The sequence below is a fragment of the Scyliorhinus canicula genome, chromosome 13, assembly GCF_902713615.1.
Source record: "Scyliorhinus canicula chromosome 13, sScyCan1.1, whole genome shotgun sequence".
Lineage (NCBI taxonomy): Eukaryota > Metazoa > Chordata > Chondrichthyes > Carcharhiniformes > Scyliorhinidae > Scyliorhinus > Scyliorhinus canicula.
In genome coordinates, this window is record NC_052158.1 from 23,811,966 (window position 1) to 23,835,042 (window position 23,077).

At 47.0% G+C, this 23,077-nt stretch overlaps 1 protein-coding gene across 1 annotated transcript in view; it reads left to right on the forward strand.

Moving 5' to 3' along the window:
- Positions 1-23,077, forward strand: part of LOC119976526 (centromere protein F-like) — a 430,490-nt gene that overhangs the window by 353,332 nt on the left and 54,081 nt on the right. Inside the window, exons 32-37 of the mRNA XM_038817079.1 lie at positions 8,695-8,718; positions 10,105-10,131; positions 11,123-11,149; positions 20,378-20,413; positions 20,878-20,901; positions 22,814-22,837. Coding sequence (XP_038673007.1) covers positions 8,695-8,718; positions 10,105-10,131; positions 11,123-11,149; positions 20,378-20,413; positions 20,878-20,901; positions 22,814-22,837 — 162 coding nt within the window. The remainder of the gene's footprint in view (positions 1-8,694; positions 8,719-10,104; positions 10,132-11,122; positions 11,150-20,377; positions 20,414-20,877; positions 20,902-22,813; positions 22,838-23,077) is intronic.

The window sequence follows — 23,077 nt, forward strand, 5'->3', positions numbered from 1 at the left end:
TGCCGCATTCCTGTTATTCTTTCCAAAGTAAATCACCTCACACTTCTCCACATTAAACTCCATTTGCCACCTCTCAGCCCAGCTCTGCAGCTTATCTATGTCCCTCTGTAACCTGAAACATCCTTCCGCACTGTCTACAACTCCACCGACTTTAGTGTCGTCTGCAAATTTACTCACCCATCCTACTGTGCCCTCCTCTAGGCCATTTATTAAAATGACAAACAGCAACGGCCCCAGAACAGATCCTTGTGGTACGCCACTCGTAACTGAACTCCATTCTGAACATTTCCCATCAACTACCACTCTCTGTCTTCTTTCAACTAGCCAATTTCTGATCCACATCGCTAAATCACCCTCAATCCCCAGACTCCGTATTTTCTGCAATAGCCGACCGTGGGGAACCTTGTCAAACGCTTTACTGAAATCCATATAGACCACATCAACTGCTCTACCCTCGTCTGCCTGTTCAGTCACCTTCTCAAAGAACTCGATAATGTTTGTGAGGCATGACCTACCCTTCACAAAACCATGCTGACTATCCTTAATCATATTATTCCTATCTAGATGATTATAAATCGTATCTTTTATAATCCTCTCCAAGACTTTACCCACCACAGACGTTAGGCTCACCGGCCTGTAGTTACCAGGGTTATCTCTACTCCCCTTCTTGAACAAAGGGACCACATTTGCTATCCTCCAGTCCTCTGGTACTATTCCTGTAGCCAATGATGACCTAAAAATCAAAGCCAAAGGCTCAGCAATCTCTTCCTAGGCTTCCCAGAGAATCCTAGGATAAATCCCATCAGGCCCCGGGGACTTATCTATTTTCACCTTGTCCAGAATTGCCAACACTTCTTCCCTACGCACCTCAATGCCATCTATTCTAATAGCCTGGGTCTCAGCATTCTCCTCCACGATATTATCTTTATCCTGAGTGAATACTGATGAAAAGTATTCATTTAGTATCTCGCTTATCTCCTCAGCCTCCACACACAACGTCCCACCACTGTCCTTGACTGGCCCTACTCTTACCCTAGTCATTCTTTTATTCCTGACATACCGATAGAAAGCTTTTGGGTTTTCCTTGATCCTACCTGCCAAAGACTTCTCGTGTCCCCTCCTTGCTCGTCTTAGCTCTCTCTTTAGATCCTTCCTCGCTTCCTTGTAACTATCAAGGGCAGCACGGTAGCATAGTGGTTAGCACAAATGCTTCACAGCTCCAGGGTTCCAGGTTCGAATCCCGGCTTGGGTCACTGTCTGTGTGGAGTCTGCACGTTCTCCCCGTGTGTGCGTGGGTTTTCTCCGGGTGCTCCGGTTTCCTCCCACAGTCCAAAGATGTGCAGGTTAGGTGAATTGGCCAGGCTAAATTGCCCTCAGGGTCCAAATTGCCCTTCGTGTTAGGTGGGGTTACTGGGTTATAGGGATCGGGTGGAGGTATGGGCTTGGGTAGGGTGCTCTTTCCAGGAGCCGGTCCAGACTCGATGGGCCGAATGGCCTCCTTCTGTACTGTAAATTCTATGAAATCAAGCGCCCCAACTGAAACTTCACGCCTCATCTTCACATAGGCCTCCTTCTTCCTCTTAACAAGAGATTCCACTTCTTTGGTAAACCACGGTTCCCTCGCTTAGGAGGATTTTCTTCACCCAAAGGGTTGTGAATCCATGGAATTCCCTCTTTATTGAAGCAGTTGAGGCTCCATCACTGAATGTTTTCAAGACAAAATGTAGTTTTTTTGAATAATAAACTTGTAAAGTTACCAGACGGTTGCACGGGGCAAGTTGACGAACATCCCGAATCCGAACGTGCGGAGCTCAATATTACAGTTCCATCTGAATTTCTGTGACTTCTCAAGTTATACATAATTTTAGCAGAACAGCAGAGAAATATAGTTCGTAAAATTTGCTTCACTAACCTCATGAGACATATCAGTACGTTTTATTTAATTCCTCTTTTATTTTAATTTAGAGCACCGAGTTCATACTTTTTCCAATCATAGGGGGCAATTTAGTACAGTCAATCCAACTAAACTGCACATCTTTGGATTGTGGGGGTGAAATCTACGCAGACACGGGAATATGTACAATCTCCACACAGACAGTTACCCAGGGTCGGGATTGAACCTGGGACAACAGCGTAATCAGGAGCAATGCTTGCCACTACGCCACTGCGCAGCCCTATCAGTACATTGTTAACCTCGTGCTACTTCAAATCTTCCAATACATATGAGACGAGATTCTCAATTTCAGAGACTAAGTGTTGATGCCAAAGCTGATTCCTTGGCCTTTTATGACTGAAATGTGGCGCCTCAAATGGGACAATTCCTCTATTGTTGATTGGCTACAATCCCTAAAACAAACGTATCACACACAAGATGGTACTGGTTGTTCTGGAGAGCCCCAATAGATCTGATATGTCGGTTGGGACCAAAGCGCACCCTTGGGCTGTGCAATGGGGGACATGTATATGACCCATTGCACACGGTTCAAAGTTAGCTCTCTAGTGGTGGCGCAGCAACATGGCTGCATTATCGGCTGCATGAAATCCGTGCCGTCCACACCGACCCCACAACCACATCCTGGCCGCCCAACACTACACCCTTCGGCCCTGCCGGAACCCTCATTCCCAGCGACACAACATTCAGCACATTATGATGTTGGGCACTTTCCTTACCGACTCTCGTTCATCAGCTGCCGTCACATCGGTTTTACGATTTTCGAAACATCGGTCAACAACTCCATCGGGAACTTGGCCCAACAGATGTGAAGGATCGCGGATGGTGCGGGGAATTCGGTAGGTCCCGCTAATGATATGCAAACGGGGCTGGATTGTCCATTCCTGAGGCTTTATGTTGACACCGTCGTGGAAATGGTGGCGTTTCAGAACGGCGTCATCAGGTCCCTAGCTGCAGCATTTCAACTGGTCGCACGAATCTCGTTCAACACTCCATTAACGCACTGTTGGACGTTTCGCCGGTTCTCTGATTAATGCGCAGCAGCAGTTGCACATAATCCATCCTCCCCCTCACACACAGGCGTCGCAGGCAAGATGGCCACAAGGAGAGCAGCAGCGCTATTCTGGGAAACTGAATTGGAGACCCTCCTTGATAACATGGAGGAGAGGAGGCTGGTGCTTTACCACGGGACGGTACGGAGATCAGCAGGCGCCATAGTTCGACCTGCCTGGGCACAGGTGGCAGGTGCTGTTAGCGCCGTTCGGATGTTGGCCCAGACTACAGACCAGAGCAAAAAGATCTGCAGGACATCCTCAGGACAGCCAGGGTGGGTTCCAGGCACTGTTCCCCTGGCACCAAGAAACCTACCCTCCACAAACATGCCACCCACACCCTCACCAGGGGACGGTCGGACACCTAGTTACCTATGCCAGCCACCATGACCATGTACCCTGAACACCGATGCCATCAGAGACTCAATCTCTGGGACGCATGTGTCGGACCATTGAACACTGCTGCTGTTTGCGCTTCTTCCCCTTTCCCCAGGACAAGGCTATGCATAACCATCAGGAGCGGAAGAAGATGTGTGTGTGACCACAAGACCTACGCCACTTCACCTCACCTTGTCAGAGCAGAGGTCTCTGGACATCATCGGCATTCCGGAGGCAAGGGATGTTGTCAACGTGGAGGTCGGAGATGCGCCACAAAGTAAGACACCCCTGTTTGGTTATGGACACTCATGACAAATGTCTGCCCACCCCAACCCCCTACACGCCACACCTGAATCCCCCTCACTCCACACCCGAACCCCACAGGGGTTGGTTTAGCTCACTGGGCTAAATCGCTGGCTTTTAAAGCAGACCAAGCAGGCCAGCGGCACGGTTCGATTCCCGTACCAGCCTCCCCGGACAGGCGCCGGAATGTGGCGGCTAGGGGCTTTTCACAGTAACTTCATTGAAGCCTACTCGTGACAATAAGCGATTTTCATTTCACTTCCCTTTACTGTTGGTTATTAAAGCAAAATGACCTGATGTATGAATACTGAAAAGACAATAAGCGATTTTCATGTTTTCATTTTTTCACACACCCCGCTCCCCAACCCCCCTCACACCAACCTCCATGACCCCGCACCCCAACACATCTTCTCCTTTGATCCAACACACCAACAAACCTCACCGCACCTCCAACCAGCTGCCGCCCAGACGAGTCCCGGGCTCCTGGCACATCCAGGCCCACACCTAGCCGAGATGCAGGCAGAGACCCAGGGACTAGAGGGGCGGATGGCGGTAGGTTTCCAGCAACTGCAGGTGGAGGGTTCCATCCTCCTGCAGGAGCAGGCAGTCGTGACGGTCATGCGTGCCACCCAGGCCTAAATAGTACGTGTGCCGTCCATGGTGGAGGCAATGGGGCGCCGGTGACAGACATGCGTCAGAGATTGTAAGGCCTGAGGCATTCTTTGCCGGCGGGGCCGTGCTCCAGGACAGGGATGCCCATTCACAGGCAACCATGTGCGAGAGCCACCTGAAGATTGCAGTGGCGCTCAAAGCGTGTTCGAGTCACAGCAGCACACAACCGAGAGCATGAGTGGACTTGCCCATGTGCTCACCGGCGGTGCAGAGACATAGAGGTAGATGGCCCTATCCCAGAGGAAGGTGGGCCACTCTCAGATGGAGGTCTCCACTGCCCGTGCTCCATGGTTGCAAACTTTCAGTCCCTTGTCGATACCAGTGTCGGCATTTAGGACTGGCAGCGCCAGATGTTGGGGTTCTTCAATGTTGGCTCCGTTTGCTCCCCCATCCCATGGAGAAGCCCGGGGCCCACAGGGCACCCCGAAGGTCGAGGAGTTGCTGGTACCCGTGCTTGGCACCTCTGCAGGGGCGGTCCCGAAACGCCACAACACCTCGGATTCCCCCTTCCTGTCCCGGGTGCATCTGGTGAGTAGCGGGCACAACGGCGGCACCACGCCACACAGGGCATTTGAGGAGCATGCTGGCCCACCAAGGGCGGGAAGCCCCAGGAAGCGTGCACCATTGGGGACTTTTGTCGCACGTTAGGAGTCACAGCAGTCGGCCTCCATTCCTGTTGTACAGTCTAGGGAACAACATTGGCGTAGTATTAGCGCCCGCAATGCCAGAATGTTAGACATCAGTTAAGTTTGCCCAGGTGAGGCACAGTTTAATTATAGGGGCTAGGGCACCGACTGTATATATCTGTTCACATTAACATCCGTTCACACCTTTGAAATGTGCCTCTGCTCAATGTCTGATAGGTGTGGGGTGAGGCGTGCAGTCATGGCTACTGGGTGTGAGGAGTGATGGGTGTGTGAGGCCCCATGGGTAGACTGTGCCGACCAGTCTGATCAGCCCATCCACAGCGATTCATCAGGGCTGTGTGATGGACTGGCCAGGTCGCGTGCAGGGACCTCACAGGTGAAATTTGCGACTGTGGGCAAAAGTCAGACGTTGTCTAACGATTTGGAAAACGGAGAACATCGTCAAACAGGCTGCCTTCATCCTTCATCCCATTGCGCCAGATCCACTGTCACTGCCAACTCAGTGCCCTCAGCTCGTAATGCTGCATGTATATATGATGGACGGGGGTGTGCGTGTGGGTGGTTCGGTGGTGTGGGAGGTGAGGGAGCTCGGTGGTGAAGGAGTGTGTTATTGTGATGTCTGTCGCTGTACCGTGCAACCCTTACCAGACCCCACTCCCGCCCTAGTTATTGAAACGTGCATTGACTAATGCCTCCTGTGCACGCTGGCCTTGCAATAGCGTAATACATCCTACTGCGCCTGGCCACAACCAATGTCCCGCTAAATGTTCCCCTCCCTTTATTGCTCCTCGGCTGATGAGGCTCACTCTTGCTTCTCTAGCTCATCCAGCACATCTCCACTCTGCTCGCCTCTGTTGTGGAGATGGCAGCAGACCACTACAATGCGTCCGACCCTCCTTACTCCGCACTAGAATTCCCCTGCAGGCCCCTGAAGCGCATTATCACGACCCCTAAACAGCTCTCGACCACAACCCTGGTCACAAAAGTGGCATCATTGTAGTGATCCGCCGCTTCAATATCCGACCTATCTTTAGCAGTCATCAGACATGACCGTACCGTGTAAAGACTGTCGCCCAGCAATCAGCCCTGCAGCTTGGGCAGAGGTGTCCCTCAAACATCTCGGGATTCACAGATTGTGCCAACACGAACGAGTCATTAACGGTGGCGCAATGGATAGTACTGTAGCTTGACATCACCAGGGTCCCTGGTCGATACCCGCTGGTCAATGTCTGAGCGGAGTCTGTACGTTCTCCCCATGCCTGCGTAGGATTCTTCCAGCACTCTGGTTTCCTCCCACAGTTTAAAGACGTGCAGGTTAGGTGGATTGGCCATGCTAAATTGCCCTTAGAGTCCAAAAATGTTAAATGGGGTTATTGGGTTGCTGGGATAGGGTGGATAGACTTCTGAGGGATGGTGCAGAGTCGAGGTGCCGAATGGCCACTTTCTGCACTCTATGTCCTATTCTGTCCTATTCAAACTGCCTGGGAATCGGGCACATACTTGCAGGATACTCATTTGGTGGACACAAACCACCTGAGCGTTCATGGAGTTCGACCCTTTCCAGTCTGTGAAAAGTTGCCTGTTCACCAGTCATGGCCACAGGGCGTCAGGCATCCAAAGGTTGACCCTGCCCCTGGACCCAGAACATCCCGACGATTGCAGCGAACCCCGCAGCGCGGGCATCCTGGTGGGCGCAGTCCACAGAGTACTGGATGTACCTGTGCATAAGGGCATACAGGGCCTCAGTCATAGCGCGGGCGTTCCTGAGCGCCGATGCCTGTGAGACGCTGGACAGGCCCCGGCTGAGCGTCTGCAATGCCCCCGTCGCATAGAAGTTGAGGTCCACCGGGAGCGGGTGTGCTCCCCATTCACATGCTGTGCCAGCTGTGTCACAGGTGGGAGATACGTCTGACGGTCTCCCTGCTCATTCGCAATGACCTCCTGCATGCCAGGTCCGGAAGTTCCTTACAGGTCATGCGGTTTTCCTCGGGGCGTGGCCTCATCCCGCGCATCGTTGGCACCACATCCTCATCATGCACTTCGTTCCGTTCCTCATCCACCGCAGCCTGAGTAGCTGTCACCTGCCCCTCTGCAGACGGCCCCTCTGCTGCATTCTCCGCCTCCTATCTGAGCCGCATCCACTGACGCTGCCACAGCTGCAGGCAGAGAAGCACCCCCGCCACGGTGGACAGCATCGCTTGTTGTTGACAGAACATGTTAATATGCAGGGAGTGGGGGGGGGGGGGCATATCATCATGGGGCAGAGACCCGTGCACAACCAGGTACCATGGCTGCATGGTGGCATGGATGTCATCACATACCCCAGCCACGCATATCTCCCACCCACTCACCTGTCCCCATCGAGTCTCCATGTGCTGCTGTCACTGGGGGCTGACGTCGGTGTGGCACTGGGTGATCCTCCCGGTGGGTGTCTCCCGTTGGATGGTGTGGCCGGGAAAGGTGGAGAATCACCGAGGCCCCGTGAATCCGTCATCAGGGCAGAGAATGAGTTGCATACTGTACTTCCGGGCCGGGTGGTGGGCGCCGCTATTTTGTCGAGTTGGAGGGCGGATAATTGCGAACCTTCGCAAATCTGGCTTCAGCACCGAGCTTCAATCGTCGCGGCGGAACACATTTGGCCCGATGTCATGGAGAATTCAGCCCACTGTGTCTACTGTACGTGCATTCAGGAACAAAGTTTCGCTGCTGACGGTGTTAGAACATTGTAATTTAGCGTCAAATCGGTGTATGCCGAGATTCTGGCATTGCAATCGATCTCCACTAATCGACGTTCCCGATTTTAACGTCGGCTAACCGAGTATCCAACCCATGGTGTTCTTGGATGAGAGAATATGAGTTCGCTTCGAAAATGTAACTGCAACCGAAAATATAACTGCAAGTGATACCTAAAATCTACAGCACTTATGACGTGCCAATGCTCTTAGTTCAACTTCCTTTTGTATTGTGAGGAACAGGCTATGAATGCCAGAAATGGATACAAACTGGGCTTGCAGTCACTGTTTTCATTACATCATGTGATTTATTACTTCTACTTGACTCCATTTGTACATTTATTGCCTTTTGTGCTGAACACAATCTGAAACTGAGAGTGAAAACAGAATGGCTTCGGCTGTGCGGGTTTAGCTTTAGATTACACCAATGATTGCCTCACAAACACGAAAAAGGTAAGGCAAATGTCGCATACAACAGCGTGATATTATCTTGTATTCATGGGGTCAAAATATACATATTATACACATTTAAGTATTGCCCTAAAATCCCCTTCTCTGATTTAAATGTAAAGGAAAGCGGAACCATTCATATTCTCAGCGGTTAGGAAAAAAGTAGGTCCTAATCAACAAGCATGAATTACAACAATTCTCTGGATATTGAACTGTTACGGATGAAAAATGTTTTCTTCTAAAGTTTGCGATTGGAAAATGAGATTTCAACTATATGCAAATATCCTATTATCTTTAAGATTAAATTGTGAAAGAATAGCTCCATTGTAAAATAGTTAATCATTTAAATGTAATTTATGTTTCGATTGTGGTATCGAATCAGTGACGCCCCACATATCATCCTAATTTATCATACCCCTGTCACACGGAAAATTCGACCAGATTTTGAAACAAAATCGCTCCTGCAAAAACTTTGAAATGTAATTCAGTTACATTTTTTGTTTCCTTAGAAATATCTCCAGACAAATTGGCGGGTAAGAATTTAAGTTCAATTTGTACTCCCAAATTAATTAGCTGTATTAGAAAGCAATACATCCAAAATTGTATTAGGATTAATGTAAATGTACAGTTAACGTTCATAACATATCTGACTGTGTAAACCATTGATGTGTTTTGATTTTTAATTTACACTGGTTTAAGGAGGGAAAAAAATCGCCAGACGTATCCAGCATTCGAAAATTCCTGCTACGTGTCGAGGATCAGATGACGGCAGGCCACTGGTTGTGCTTAATGGACACGTGTTAATTCCAGCCTGGAAGAACAGGTCGTGACTCCGCACAGACATAAGCCTTACTGAGGCAGTTTAATAGGCTGGATGCTAACACGCTAAGTTCTTGTCTCAAAAATTGTAGAATCATAATGATTGATGAAAGAAATACGATAGATAATTCACAGTTGAGACGAGGAGAAACTTTTTTTTCAGCAGCTGCAAATGCTGTTTTGTTGTCACATTACTATCAATTACCAGCCGTTTCACATATTGGAGGTGGAGCTAGCACGTCTTTTATACACTAGGACCGTCAATCCATAGGATGATTGACTGATAATTGGAATTGCAATCGAAGATCAAATCTTATTGAATGTTTTAGCAAACTACTGTCACATCTTGTTCATATTTGTGACTGTATTACATTATTCAACGTCTGCCGAGATGCATCGTTGTATCGGCTGTATTCATTATTTCAATAACTTTGAATTAATATAAGTTCCAATCGGTCACATAAATATTAATGGCTGATTGCATTGATTTAATGTAATGTTCAGTGATTTTAAACGGGGTTCTAACCAGTTAAAAATCGAAACACTATGGAATAATGTCTACATTTTCGAAACATTTTTCAGGCGGAACGGATAGAAATGAAGCAGATGTTCGTACTTAAATAGTTAACTTTCATTATATTTAAATATCTACATATTCTATTATGCTGTTGATTGTTTTGGCTGAACGAAAGGTTATTTTTCTGACTGCGGAAAGCATTGACATTCCAATGTAGAACTGTAGTGGGTACAGCGTTCCACGCATTGCGAATTATATTTCACAATTGTTCTAGCGACAGACTCCTTCCTGCAGCCGCATAGTTTGATATACATGAACGTTTTTTTCACCATTGTTACTTTCTCGTGATTATCCAACTGAATTGGGATAGCTAAATGCCGTATCTTTCCTTTTGAAGGAGGGAAGATTCCAGCTTCTTTGAACTAATATGTGACTACTTCGTTGCTCATTCGCCAAAAGATTGTCTGCTCGGTAACCTAGTACAAAGCAACACCGTTTCGCGTCAAAAGTTCACCATTGCGCAATTTCAGAAAAGCAGTCAAGTGTTTTTATTTTCTATATTTTGCCATCGTGTTATTTCCAGGCTGTCAGGAGACGGTGCGGGAATGCAGTACGTATCTTCTTACTCATTGGCTATGTTTTTTCACGTTTGTTGACCTTAAATCTATAAGACGAATGCAATGTTTGCAACATTGAAATGTAATTAAATCTATACTGCATGATGGACATTTTATATCACAACTGTTGCTGGGTGACTTGCAACTTTCGAAATAAATTACTTTAAAACATTTTCTGTAATAATACGATTTCTGAAATATTCGAGTAAATCAAGGTTTTCGATAAATGCATCAGCCCACTCTATCCCGGTCTTGAGCATTTTTTTGAGCCGAGCCGACTAAGCTCAAGCATAAAATGACTTGTCGAGAGATAAAATTCTCATTAGAACAAGCACACCTTTTTACTTATGGTACTTATTTTCCCATTCTGTGTGCTTCTTTCATTTTGTTAACTATCCGAGTTCACGCAAAAAGCTTTACCTCTGTCCGAAATTGCACCATGTTCCTTCACGCAACACATATCGATGATCTATGGAAACCCCTTCGAGCAAAGCTTTGCTTTTCAAGTTTCCTTCCATGTATTTAGGTTACTCATTGCCCCCTAATTCAGATTTCAGTACATCTTCAACCATCCGAAATTCAGAGATATCGACAATTCCTCAACCTTAACGTCAGAAAACTTACAGCTTTTATCTTCACAACGCTGGTCAGAGATCTCTGCTGCTTGACGGCTGGGCCGTGGAGTTCAAGCTAAATTATTGTGTTCTTACGATGTGACTTACATCCTCGACACGTAGCTTTAAACATATACTTTTTGACTGACCCAATAAAGTCTTGCATTTGTCGATGACAATTTTCAATGCACATGCCATTGCACAAAGCCTTCACATCAATGTTTTTAGAAAGTTTACTCGGCTGTGAAAATGGGTGATTGTGTTTCCAACAAAGGGAAAAATAGCAATGTTTGCATTCAGTAATTCACTGCAGCCCATTTACCAAAACAAAATCGAACTCGTTTCATTGGATTATTGATTTGCCTTACAGTGCGGTCGATTCTCAGAAAAAATGAAGGTAAATAACACAATAATCCTATCTGGTTATGCAGGGCACTTCGACGTGTTTGGTTGAGACAATTACGCCCCTGTCAAGGAAAGCACTTATTAGCGTGCAACAAATCACTGTCGGATGTCACCTATATCTTTCCAATACTCACCGTTGCACCTTCTTTTAAACTAAATTAAATAAAACCTTAAAAAACATGACATTGTTCAATTTTCGAGGACGATTTGAATATTCTGAGTTCACGAATAATTTACGTCCGCTATCTCTATAATTAGATGACAGGTCACACGATTTTTGCAGTTATTACATTAAAGTTTTGAGAGCTGATTAGTCGATTGACATGTCGAATATGCGATTTCAACATCAACAGTTTTCGTAGGCTCTCAAAATTCTGTCGCAATTATTTCTTGCTTTGAATTTACTGTTGTTAAATGCAGCCCCTTACTTTTGCATACAGTGAGGAAAAGGCAACCCACTGGAATTGACGAGCTGCACATTTCAATTATATAAATGTTCTTTATGTTCTTGTCACCGTTAAAATTAGCCACGATAATATAATGAAATACATTTCGGACAAGGTTCGGTGTTGGTTGACGCCGACAATGTGAAACGGGCTTGGGCACAGAATCGGTACCAATGCCAAAATCGCGACCCACACTTAATGGACGGAAATTTGAAATTCTCTATCACTTCGACAGCTGCGTCAATGCAGTCCGAATGCACGCACTATAAACACGATTTACATCTCATTATGGGACCTGACCTGGTATTCTCCTGGGCTTTTGCGATTCCCCCCTCCAATTGGCAGAGTTCCCTAAAGCGCTTACAACTTGTGCTTTTAAAAACCATGAAACCGTCGTCTTGGCCAATCAGCGAGTGAGAGAGGTGGTAAGAGACAGAGTAGCAGCTGTGGGCTGTCGGGCCGTGCACGACCGGGACAGGTGGGCTGGGAAACACCCTACCAAGGCAAGAAGAGAGGGGTTGATGGGGGAGCAGGCCGTGGCCAGAGTGATACCCACGGAACTGGTGCAGTGTCCGGCACGGACCGCCATCCCACGGGCTGCAAGGCAGCAATCTTATTTCAAACCCCACTGAACAGCTACATTTCCCCTGGTTACGCAGAGTCACGCTGCCCAGATGGGTGCCCCAATGAATCCAGCTCCTCACTCAACCCGACGTCATACAGACTCAACTTCACCTCAACCCGTCGACGGCCCATCCAGGGCAACGCCCGCAGTATTAACTGGGGAAGCGCTGGACTGATACCAGAATGTACCACTAGCAAGGGCAACGCCAGCCGACAGTACAGCTGGCAGCAGGGATGGGTGCAGGGCCAGACGCCTGCATGGAGTTGGCCACAGACGGGGCCGGGGGTGCGGAGTTCGAGGCGAGTCCACCTGGGGATGAGCCCGCATTGCCATCCGGGGGCACCATACAGCCCATCACACGTTGCTGGGCACGGAAGTACACACCATTCTAACATGTTGGCCTTCCATGCCCTGTATAATATGTATATTGGAATTTAACCCGTAATGCTGGCCTTCATTCACTTCGCCACAGCCCTGAAGGATGCTCTGCGGCTGTACAAGCTTCAGTTGCTCCAGATGGAGAAATCTGCAGCAGTATAGGGTGTAGTAGTTGACCGTGTAGCTGACCATGTCACAGAGGTACCGGTAGCAGCCACCGAGGGCGGGGAGCACGCTGCGCAACATGCTGAGGAGTAGGAGGTGCAAATGCGGTCCCAAATGAGTCCACGTGTGTCCCCGCAGCGCCTATCATTTAAGAAACTGCTGGACAGGATATGCTATTGAAGACTCTGGCTGAGCAGAGTCAGAGCAACAGATCTGCAAGAGCATGGGTCACTAGTTACTGCGTGGGTAAGGAGCAGAACACCCGCTCACTGTCCGTCAAGATGGCAGTCGCCCTGAAGTTTTATGTCACGGAGACCTGCAGGCACTGGATGGGAACATGTAGTATCTCACAGACCTCGGTTGAGTGGAGCAACTATCCAGTCAAGGAGGCCCTATGTGCCCAGGCGACTCATTAGCAATAATTCAGTGTGCACCGAGCCCACCTGAATGCCCGAGCAACATGTTTTTTCCACAATCGACAGGATGCCCCTGGTATGGTGTTGGCCACAGACGGGACCGGGTATGCGGAGGTCGAGGCGAGTGTACCTGGGGAAGAGACCGCATTGCCAACCGGAAACACCATACACGTTGCTGGGCACGGGCGTACAGACCATTCTGACATGTTGGTCTTCCATGGCCAATGTACCAGGCACAGACTTGTATAAAACACTTCTGATGGTCACATATCAGCTACACGTTCATCGAGTGGAACAGTTTTCCATTTGTGTTGAGTGGTCAGTGGTCGACAGGATTATCGTCCCCTGACGAGCATCTGCATATGACAGGCCACTCGACACAAATCGAAAACTGTTCCACTCGACGAATGTGTAGCTGATGTGTGACCATCAGACGTGCTTCATACACGTCTGTGCCTCGGACAAGGGTAGTGTGCATGACACCTTCATACTGGCACATTCGATTATTCCTGACAAGTTCGAGATGCCCTTCCGACTGGAGATTGGCTCCTGCATGACAGGGATTAAACAGAGCTGGCGTACCTGATGAAACCTCTCGGTAGGCGACAGCTCTATATGGAGACTCACGACAAAAGTGCCCGTATAGCAAGCAGGGGCATGATGGAGCGACGTTTTACCCTCCTGAAGTTGTGGTTTAGGTACCTGGACTACTCGGGAGGGGCCCTCTTATATGATTCTGAATGGATTGCCAGTATCGTGACAGACTGCTGCATCCTCTACAACATTGACTCGAAGAAGGATGATGTGATGGATACATAGATACATAGAAGACAGGAGCAGGAGGAGGCCTGTTGGCCCTTTGAGCCTGCTCCACCTTTCTTTAATATCATGGGTGTTCATCCAACTCAGTAGCCTAATGCTGCTTTCTCCCCATTTCCTTTGATCCCATCCTCCTCAAGTGCTAAATCCAGCAGCCACTTGAATATATTCAAAGTTTTAGCATCAATTACTTCCAGTGATAATGAATTCCACAGGCTCACAACACTTTGAGGAAATGTTTCCTTGGTTCTTTCCGAAATGGTTTACCCTGAATCCTCAAAATGTTACCCCTGGTTCTGGACACACCCATCGTTGGTAACATCTTCCTTGCATCTGCCCTGTCCAGTCCGTTTAGAATCTCATAAGCCTCCAAGACATCCCCCCTCTTTCTTCTGAAATTCAGTGAGAACAATGCCAACCTTGTGAATATCTCCTCATATTACAGTCCCGCATCCCTGAAATCAGTCTGGTAAACATTCAGTGCACCCCGTCGAGAGCAAGAATATCCTTCCTCAGGGAAGGAGACCAAAACTGCACACAACACTCCAAATGTGGCCCTGTACAATTTCAGAAACACTCGAAATCCCCTGCAATGAAGGCGAACATACCTTTTGACTTCATTTCTGCCTGCTGCACCTGCAAGGATACCTTCAGCGAAAAGTGCACAAGGACGCCCAGGCCCCGTTGCACATTCCCCTTTCGCAATTTACAACCATTCAGGTAGTAATCTGTCACCCTGTGTTTGCTTCCAAAAATAATTAACTCAGACGCCTAAATTATACTGCATCTGCCATTGGTTTGCCCACTCTTCCAACCTGTCCCGATCTTGCTGAAGGATTCCTGCGTCCTTGTCACGATTCACGCTCCCACTTAATTTGGTATGATGTGCAAATTTTGAGATGTTACATTTTGTTCCCTCATCCAAATCATAAATATTTACTGTGAATAGCTGGGGTGCCAGCACCGTTCCTTGTGGCACCCCTCTAGTTACTGAACGCCAATTTGAAAATGACCCATTAATCACTACTTTTTGTTTCCTCTCTTCCAGTCAGTTCTCTATCCACCTCAACATATTTACCCCAATCCCATGCAGTTTCATCTTGTACAATAATCTCTAATACGGCACTTTCTCAAACGCCATCTAAAAATCCAAATATACCACGTCGACTGGCTCCACCTTGTCGACGGTACTGGTTACCTGTTCAATGAATTTCAACAGATTTGTCAAGCATGATTTGTCCTGCATAAATCCATGCTGACTCTGACAGATAGTGCCACTGCTGTCTAAATGGACGGCTCTACGGCCCTTGGTAATGGATTAAAGCATTTTCTCCACTACCGACGTTAGGCTTGCTGGTCTAGAATTCCCTGCCTTCTCTCTACCTCCCTATTTAAATATCCGAGTTACTTGAGCTGCCCTCCAATCTACATGAACAGTTCCAGAGTCTACAGAATCCCGGAAGATGACTACAAATTCATACACGAATTCCAGAGCCACCTCCTCGAGCTGTCTGGGATGCAGATTCTCAGGGCCTGGACACTTGTCCACCTTCAGTCCCATCAGTTTACCCAGCACCCTTTCTCTACTAATGTTGATCTCCCTCAGTCCCTCTCTCTCACTAAACCTTTCTTCCCCATCATTTCTGGGATATGATTTGTGTCCTCCTTTGTGAAGACAGAAGCAAATTATGTGGTCAATTTCTCAGCCATGTATGTATCCCTTATTGTACATTCCTCAGTATCTGTCTGTAGGGGGCCTACATTTCAATTTACCAATCTCTTTCTCTTCTCACGTCTGTAGAAACTCATAGTGTCAGTCTTTATGTTGTAATTAGTCTGTACTTAGAGGAGGAACTCCAGCCCTCGTTCAAGGAAGACGATGTGTGGGAGGTGGAGGATGGGAAGGACATGGAGCCCAGGCAGGCTTTGGAGGCCGCACAACGTATGCGCCAGGGACAACGCACACAGGACGTTCTGATCGCCTCCACTTTCGCCAAATCGGGGGGGGGGGGTGGTGGAATGACAAGCGGAAAGAAACTGCATCCCCTCCCCACACAGGCCCGTCAATCCAAGGCACCTTCCCACCGTTAACCACCTCTATGATACAAAGCTGTTGCTGTTTGGAGTGCTGCTCCTGCATTGGCCGTAACACCGGGTCTGGATCATGGGATGGAGAATGTTGACAAGTCTCTGCAATGTGTTCTGGTGCTGCGAATCTTTTGACCATGTCTGACTCCTGTCCATGGTGGCAGTCTCCACCATCCACCTGGTAAACCCTGCATGCATCACACGTTCCAATCTAATCCCTGGAGCGATGGTGGTGGGGACGGTCGAGGGGGGTTTTGGGGAGCCCAAGCCACACACGACGTCCATCAATTCTACCCCCCTGTCTTTCCAGTCCAGATCAGTCCACCCCATAAATTACCTCACAGGGCACCGAGACAGGAAGTTATTATGAAGAGATGTTTAACATGTCAACATACATATAGATTTCTGCCCCAGCCCCAATAACTAAACTGTTCCATGCACCGTTTGCAACCTAACTGGTGTCTAACGTTCTGTCCTCCGGGTACTGACGTTATGACTTCCTGGCTCCCCAGATAGTACTATAGAAGCGGTGGCAGCCTGTTGTGTTTCCAGCCCTGCGACCTGGGTCTCCGTTAGTGGCCTCCCTCTTGGCCGACTGGGCCTGGACGTTCGGCATCTGTTCAGTTGTCCTGGTGCTACCCTGCTCTACCCACTGCCCAACAGGTGCATCAGGGACTGGAAGCGTGAGTCCGAGGTGCTAACGTGTCTGGCACCTCTTGCTGGTGTCAACTACATAGGGCCCAGTACCTCCTCACCCGGGCTACTCCATCGGACGGGTTTGTGAGTGGAGCTATTCCCTGAGGCCCCCTTTCTATACAGTGCTGCCTGTCCTGGAGAATCCCTCTGGTTTCGCAACCATGTAACACAGGGAGTCGGTCATCTCCATCTGTATCTGAGCCACATCAACCATTGAATGGGCCACCACATTCTGGGTTCGTGTCACAGCAGTCAGTGAATGAACCATCTCCCTCTGGGACTGGGCTTCCTCCCACTGTGTCTGCGCCATGTTGCTCTGCGCCTGGGTAATGCAGAATATGCCCCTAGCCATGGTCTGCTGTGTACTGTGTCACGCTCAGGAGCGGCCGCGCGATTTACAATGGCTCTGGCACCCGGTTGCCTGTGAGCTGGCGCACCTGTCCTGGATATCGGAAGCTCCTGCACATAATGGCCCAGGCCTTGGACATGCTGTCCACAGCCAACACAAATGGCCGTCATGCCTCGTTGGAACCACTCCTGCACATGCATGCGATTGATTTCCTCGAAGAGCACATGGGGGTTGCTGGTGGCACAGTGGCCAGGACACCCGGCCATGGCTCGAGCATGAGTGCCGACATGTGGTGCAAGGTGCGGCATTAGCTCGCCCTCTGGGTATGTGAGGGTAACGGGTGAGAAGGGTGGATGTTGGTGCTACCCTGGCTGCCTTGAGGAGGTAGTGCAGACCATTTCGGCACTGTTTTCAGGTTTGCTATGGACTGAGTAACCTACAGTGCTGACCGCCTCTGCCATCTGCGCCAAGACACTGCGAATGGCGATGGCTGGCAGTCTAATCACCGGGCTGCATTACATGGTCATTTGCCTCCATCCACGGCATCCAGGAGGGTGTCCAGCTGGCACCCATGAATCGTTGAATATGTATCTTGCTGCCTTCTTGTTTGCAGGCACGGTGTGCGTGGGGAGTGAAGTGTGTATATACGACAGCAGTTTGTCAGCCTCCTGACCCTCAATCGTGAAACTGGCGAATCCAGCACCATTTCTCATTGGGATTGATTGCGCTCTATGTGGGGCCGGAGATAGCCCCTTAACAGCAGCAAAAACGGTCCAGTTGTGGCAACAGTTCTGCTGTCGTGGAACACCACAAATTCGGCGCCAGCCTCAACACTTCGTCTCAGAAACTGAGAATCCGATGCTCTGTATATGATGCAGCTATTAAATATAAATGTGAAGATACAAGATATATTCAACATTTCTGCTAATTTTGGTGGATGAAGTGCGGTATAGCCTACTTGATCAAACTTGCACCGCTGTTCTATATACAAATGATTAACGTGTGCGATGTATGTTTCAAAAGTACAATTCTTAATTGAAGAAATTGAAGAATTGCGATTTCTGACACTTTTACTCCCTCAACCACACTTCAGCATTCATGCCCTAGCGGCGCATGGGCAGCAATCGACTAGCATTGCGTTCGAGTAAGATACTGTATATACTGTATATAATGGAAGCTCCCATCTTCAAAAGCTGTTCCTGAAAATCTGGGGGAGAAGACAATCCTCAGAGCGGCCCACATGGCGTCATCTCCACCATCATCAATAATGGAGACAAAGGCAACTGTGGGAACTATATGCCCCAGATAGAAACACGTTTTCTCCCTACATCAAGATCAATGCAGAAACCCACCCGCACGTTGAATAATTCTTCTACCTGGGGAGCCACCATTCATCGAAGGTTGATATTAACTTTGAGATCCAATATCATCTGCAATCCATAAGCGGTTCTTTTGAATTCTTTCAATAGTCTGATGTCGGCGTTCTGGAAAGTTCCCTGCTCAGTTATTCTGCAGAGGGCAATTAAAAACTACAGAACGTTGTCCGTATGTTCTTCTTCTTCGGTGGTCACTCGATAATGAGCATGAAAGTACACCGAATATACCATGTGTAAATAGTAGTGTATTATGTGGGACCTTGTACGGCATATGTGCCTTGTCGTAGAGGGGCGCCTTTCACAAGTGCAAACCAGTAGGCCTCCCAACTCTTCATGATGGCTCAGAGATGTGTCGTATATACAGATACGATCTCAGTCTCCTCAAAAGATGCAATCAATGTTGTAACAAAAAGGTGTTCCACAGCAGTTGGGAGGGCAGATGTACTATTTTCATAGTCCTTGGAGGTGCCAAGATGACCAACATCGAGGCCATGATCGTCGGACGCCAACACTGCTGGACTGACCACGTGCCTTGAATGCCAGGGTCCTGATTTCGCAACAGCTTCATCCAGCTCCCGGACTGTCCCTGAGCTAGAGGAGGACAAAGGAAGCAGTTCAGTGCTGCTCTGATGTCGTAACTCAAGAAAATGCAGTATGCATGTCAAAACCTGGGAGATCTTTGCTCAGAAGTAATCAGCCTGGAGGAATCTCCTGATTGGAGCGCTCAGTTCTACGAGATCACCCGACGGCAGGAGGAGGGCCGGAAATGGAGGCAGAGAATGGAAAGGCAGCGATCTTGTTTACAAGGAAAAAACACCACCTGCCGGGAACATCTGCTCGTTTTGTGGAACATACGACTCAGAAGATCAGCCACGCAAGGACCCACATAACCCATGATCCGTGACACAGAATTTATTAGTGTGCATTCAGAACAAATAACAAAGAAAAAGAAATCTACAGCAGTGGAACAGAACTTTCGACCATCCACTTCTACGCCGACCATGCTGAACATGCTAAACTGAAATCTTCTACACTTCCGTGCTCCGTATCCCTCTGTTCCCATATGCCAATCATGCTACATATATCGAGTGATCGCCGAACAAGAGGGAACGGCGTAAAACTTTCTGCAGTAATTTGGTTTGCCCTCTGCAGCATGACCAATTTGGAAATTGTCATGACCACCAGAACTCAGACGTATTGACAGAATTCACAGGCTGATAATCAACGTGTTTGATCACGTTAGAATTACGCCTTCAGCCGTTAATACCTGGAGCAGGGTTGGAAACCAGGGCGTTAGGTCCAGCAGTAAAATAGTACAACTCAGCTCCTCCTCATTTCCTCCGCCACATTCATAATACAAACAGCATAAATTGTTAGCATAATGAGCACTGTTGCTTCACAGCACCAGTGTCCCACGTTCGATACCTTGCGAGTCATTATCTGTATGGAATCTGCGCGTTTCTACCTGTGTCTGCGTGGATTTCCTACAGGTGCACCTCCAGCCCCCTACGTGTCCCGAAAGACGTGCTGTGAGGTAACTTGGGCATTCTGTATTCTCTCTCCGTTCATGGCCCCGGGATGTGGCAACTGGGTGTTTTTAAAGGTAACATTGTTGCAGTTCATGTAAACCTAATTGTGACAATACAGATGTTGATGATTATAGTTTCTCAAAATACGGAATTATCAATAGGATTTTGCACGGTTGAATTGCGAAAAGAAAAGTATCAAATCCCCCAGTCACGTTGGACATTTTAAATACAAGAATCTGGCAACGACTGCACGTGAACATGTGCTTGCACAACGTTAGGTAGGATTGAATATTTTTTTTTCAATATCGTGCATCTTCTTGTTTTGTTTATCAGAAATTAAAAGATTGAGGAGACTGTTGGAAGCAACTGGTGAGATATTTACAAGAAACATTTGATGTGTTAGATGAACAGCCTGTTAAATATTTAACATAGTGTGCTTCAGCTGTATCGACTGTCTCGTGCTCATTCAGATTGCATATATATTGGAAGCACTGAATGTTATCATAAACTATGTAGTACAACAACTATAGTTATTTTTAAATTTGCAAGCATCGTTCCCTAAATAACATGTCATCTTTGCATTTCATTTGTGCAATAGATACAAATATTTAACGCAAGGAGGATTGCCATTTACTATATCTGTGACACCTGAAACAAATCAGAATATCTTGTTCTTAAATTGGTGAAAAAAAACATACAGTCCGTTTCTATATGTGTTTCCCTATTGCCACACAAACTAGAATCTGTAAATAGTTGCAAACAAGAGATACTGAGACATTCATGTTGTCTGACTGTTCTTGGTGAAAAATGAAAATCACTTTCATTTATTGTAGCTGCAACAAAATCGAAAATTCCAGGTAAGCTGGAGACTGTACGGTTCCTTTTTCATATTATCAACTTTTCAAGCTGTTGATATATAAATCCTGTTACATGCAATAGCAGTATTTCCCGACAGAGATCTAGACAGATATTAGTGAAAGCCCGAGAAAAGACAGAAAATGCAAAGATGCTTGTTGTTGATATCGTCGCTTCATTCGGTTTATACATAGTTTACACCTTATCTGCTCGCATTTGTAATGGCCCAGCTGCACGTTAGTCGAACATGTGCCCCCAGTTTATGTATTTGCACATACCACTCAATTCACTTTGTTGGAACTGACCTGTATCTATTCCAGCGGTCATTGCCAGTTGCGAAGCTGTGCAAATATGATACCGCAGATCCTGGGAGTTAATTAAGCGGACACGTAGGCATTTAACGTCAATTCTTCAGATCACAACCATCAAATGCGATCCCAAACTATTTCGTGCTCTAAAGCATTTTAAAGATGGAAAGATATAGCTGGCACGTTCGATGTGAATATACTCTAAAATGAATAAAGTAGTAAAATTGCACCAGTATACCAATGAATGCGATTTGTGTTTGAATACCATATTGTATATTAAGTAAACAGATGCGAATAGCACGGACTGATGTTGTTTGTGAAGTGGCAAATAACGTATTCACACCAAACAGTTTATTGGCAAAAGCTTTTGGGAGAACGTCAGACACTCAACGCTGTGTTCGTGGTCACCTTCTCTTTTGTCCAACGGTAGTTACCCTCTTTTATGCATGTACACCTCGTTAGTTCCTCTTTAGCTTGAGGGAGGAGGGTTACATACACGACTAATTATACCGCTTAGTAACAATTAGCTTCCAAACACGCTCCTCTGAGACCATCCGTTATCTAATGCTCGCAACCCCTTTTCCACAATTACAAGTATAACAGGTGTCTCAATAGTTAACGGTCAGTTTGTCAGTTACAGAATGACTCAGCAATTTATCGGAACATTGCAGATGTCATTCGGTCAGTTAGAGAATGACGCCAGTAACGGTACTTAACACGGCATTGCGGAATTAGATGGCCGTATTGAATAATCTAGTATAGAATGACTCAGCAGTCCACACTGCTGCATGCATAACTTAATAATTAACCATAATAAAATAGAGAGATTCTTAATGTATAAATTAATGACCTCGAATGTAAATTTCCCTGAACATTTGTCAAATGTGTACAAGTTAAATGAAGTCAATGGGAATTGAAGGTTCATTTCAACGTTGAACAAGTGTCATCCCCGATTTCCATCTATCTCGAAACTATTCTGGCTTGCACCTTGGTATGTGCAGACGGAGTTACTCTGGGAAATGAGGCTACGTGCAATCAACACTGACAACATTTGTATCATTGTCAACATATTAAACTCTTTCCAGCCAGTCCTCGGTTATCACAATTATTTCCACTCGGGCACCTATCGGTACAGAGAGGGCAAATTCAGCTTGCACAATTCATCTCACAAAATCGTCTTTCGGGACTTTTGGGAGGAAACGGGAACACCCGGAGGAAAACCACGCAGACAGTCTGAGAACGTGCAGACTTCGCTCAGACAGTTTACCAATCGAATTGTGAATCGAACCTGGGTCCCTGGCGCTGTGAAGTAACAGTGCTTCCACTGTGCTGTCATGCCACCCCTAGCATTACCTAACGTGAAATATTAGTCGTCAGCAGTGTTTATGCCCTCCGTGACGCATGCTGCATCGTTCCATATATCAACCACTCCGCAGCACGTTATATTTCTACTTGCTTTAACATCTAGCAGATTTTAATAAATTCATTTTTGAAGTTAAAACAAGTCGAAAATTGTTTTTACATCGATTGTAGCATAACTTGCAATTAGGGTGTGCTCATTGATTTTTCTAAGTGAGTCCTTGATCACTCTTCTTGCCTTCCACAGCCGACATTGAGGAGCAATTCAATGGTAAACTCTTTCTGTTCTTTGTTATATATAGGTTGAAATGATGTGTGTGCCCTCCTGTTTTTCAAGTTTTGCAATGTAATGATCATTTCATGATAGTGAATTTGCTATATTTGGCTGCCATTACCTCACTGAGTTAGAACACTCTTGCACCGAACAACTTGTTTCCAGGTGGCAATCCGTTATTAAAAATTAGAGATAATATTATTATGGAAATTAAAGATAGTATTAGATTAAAAGACG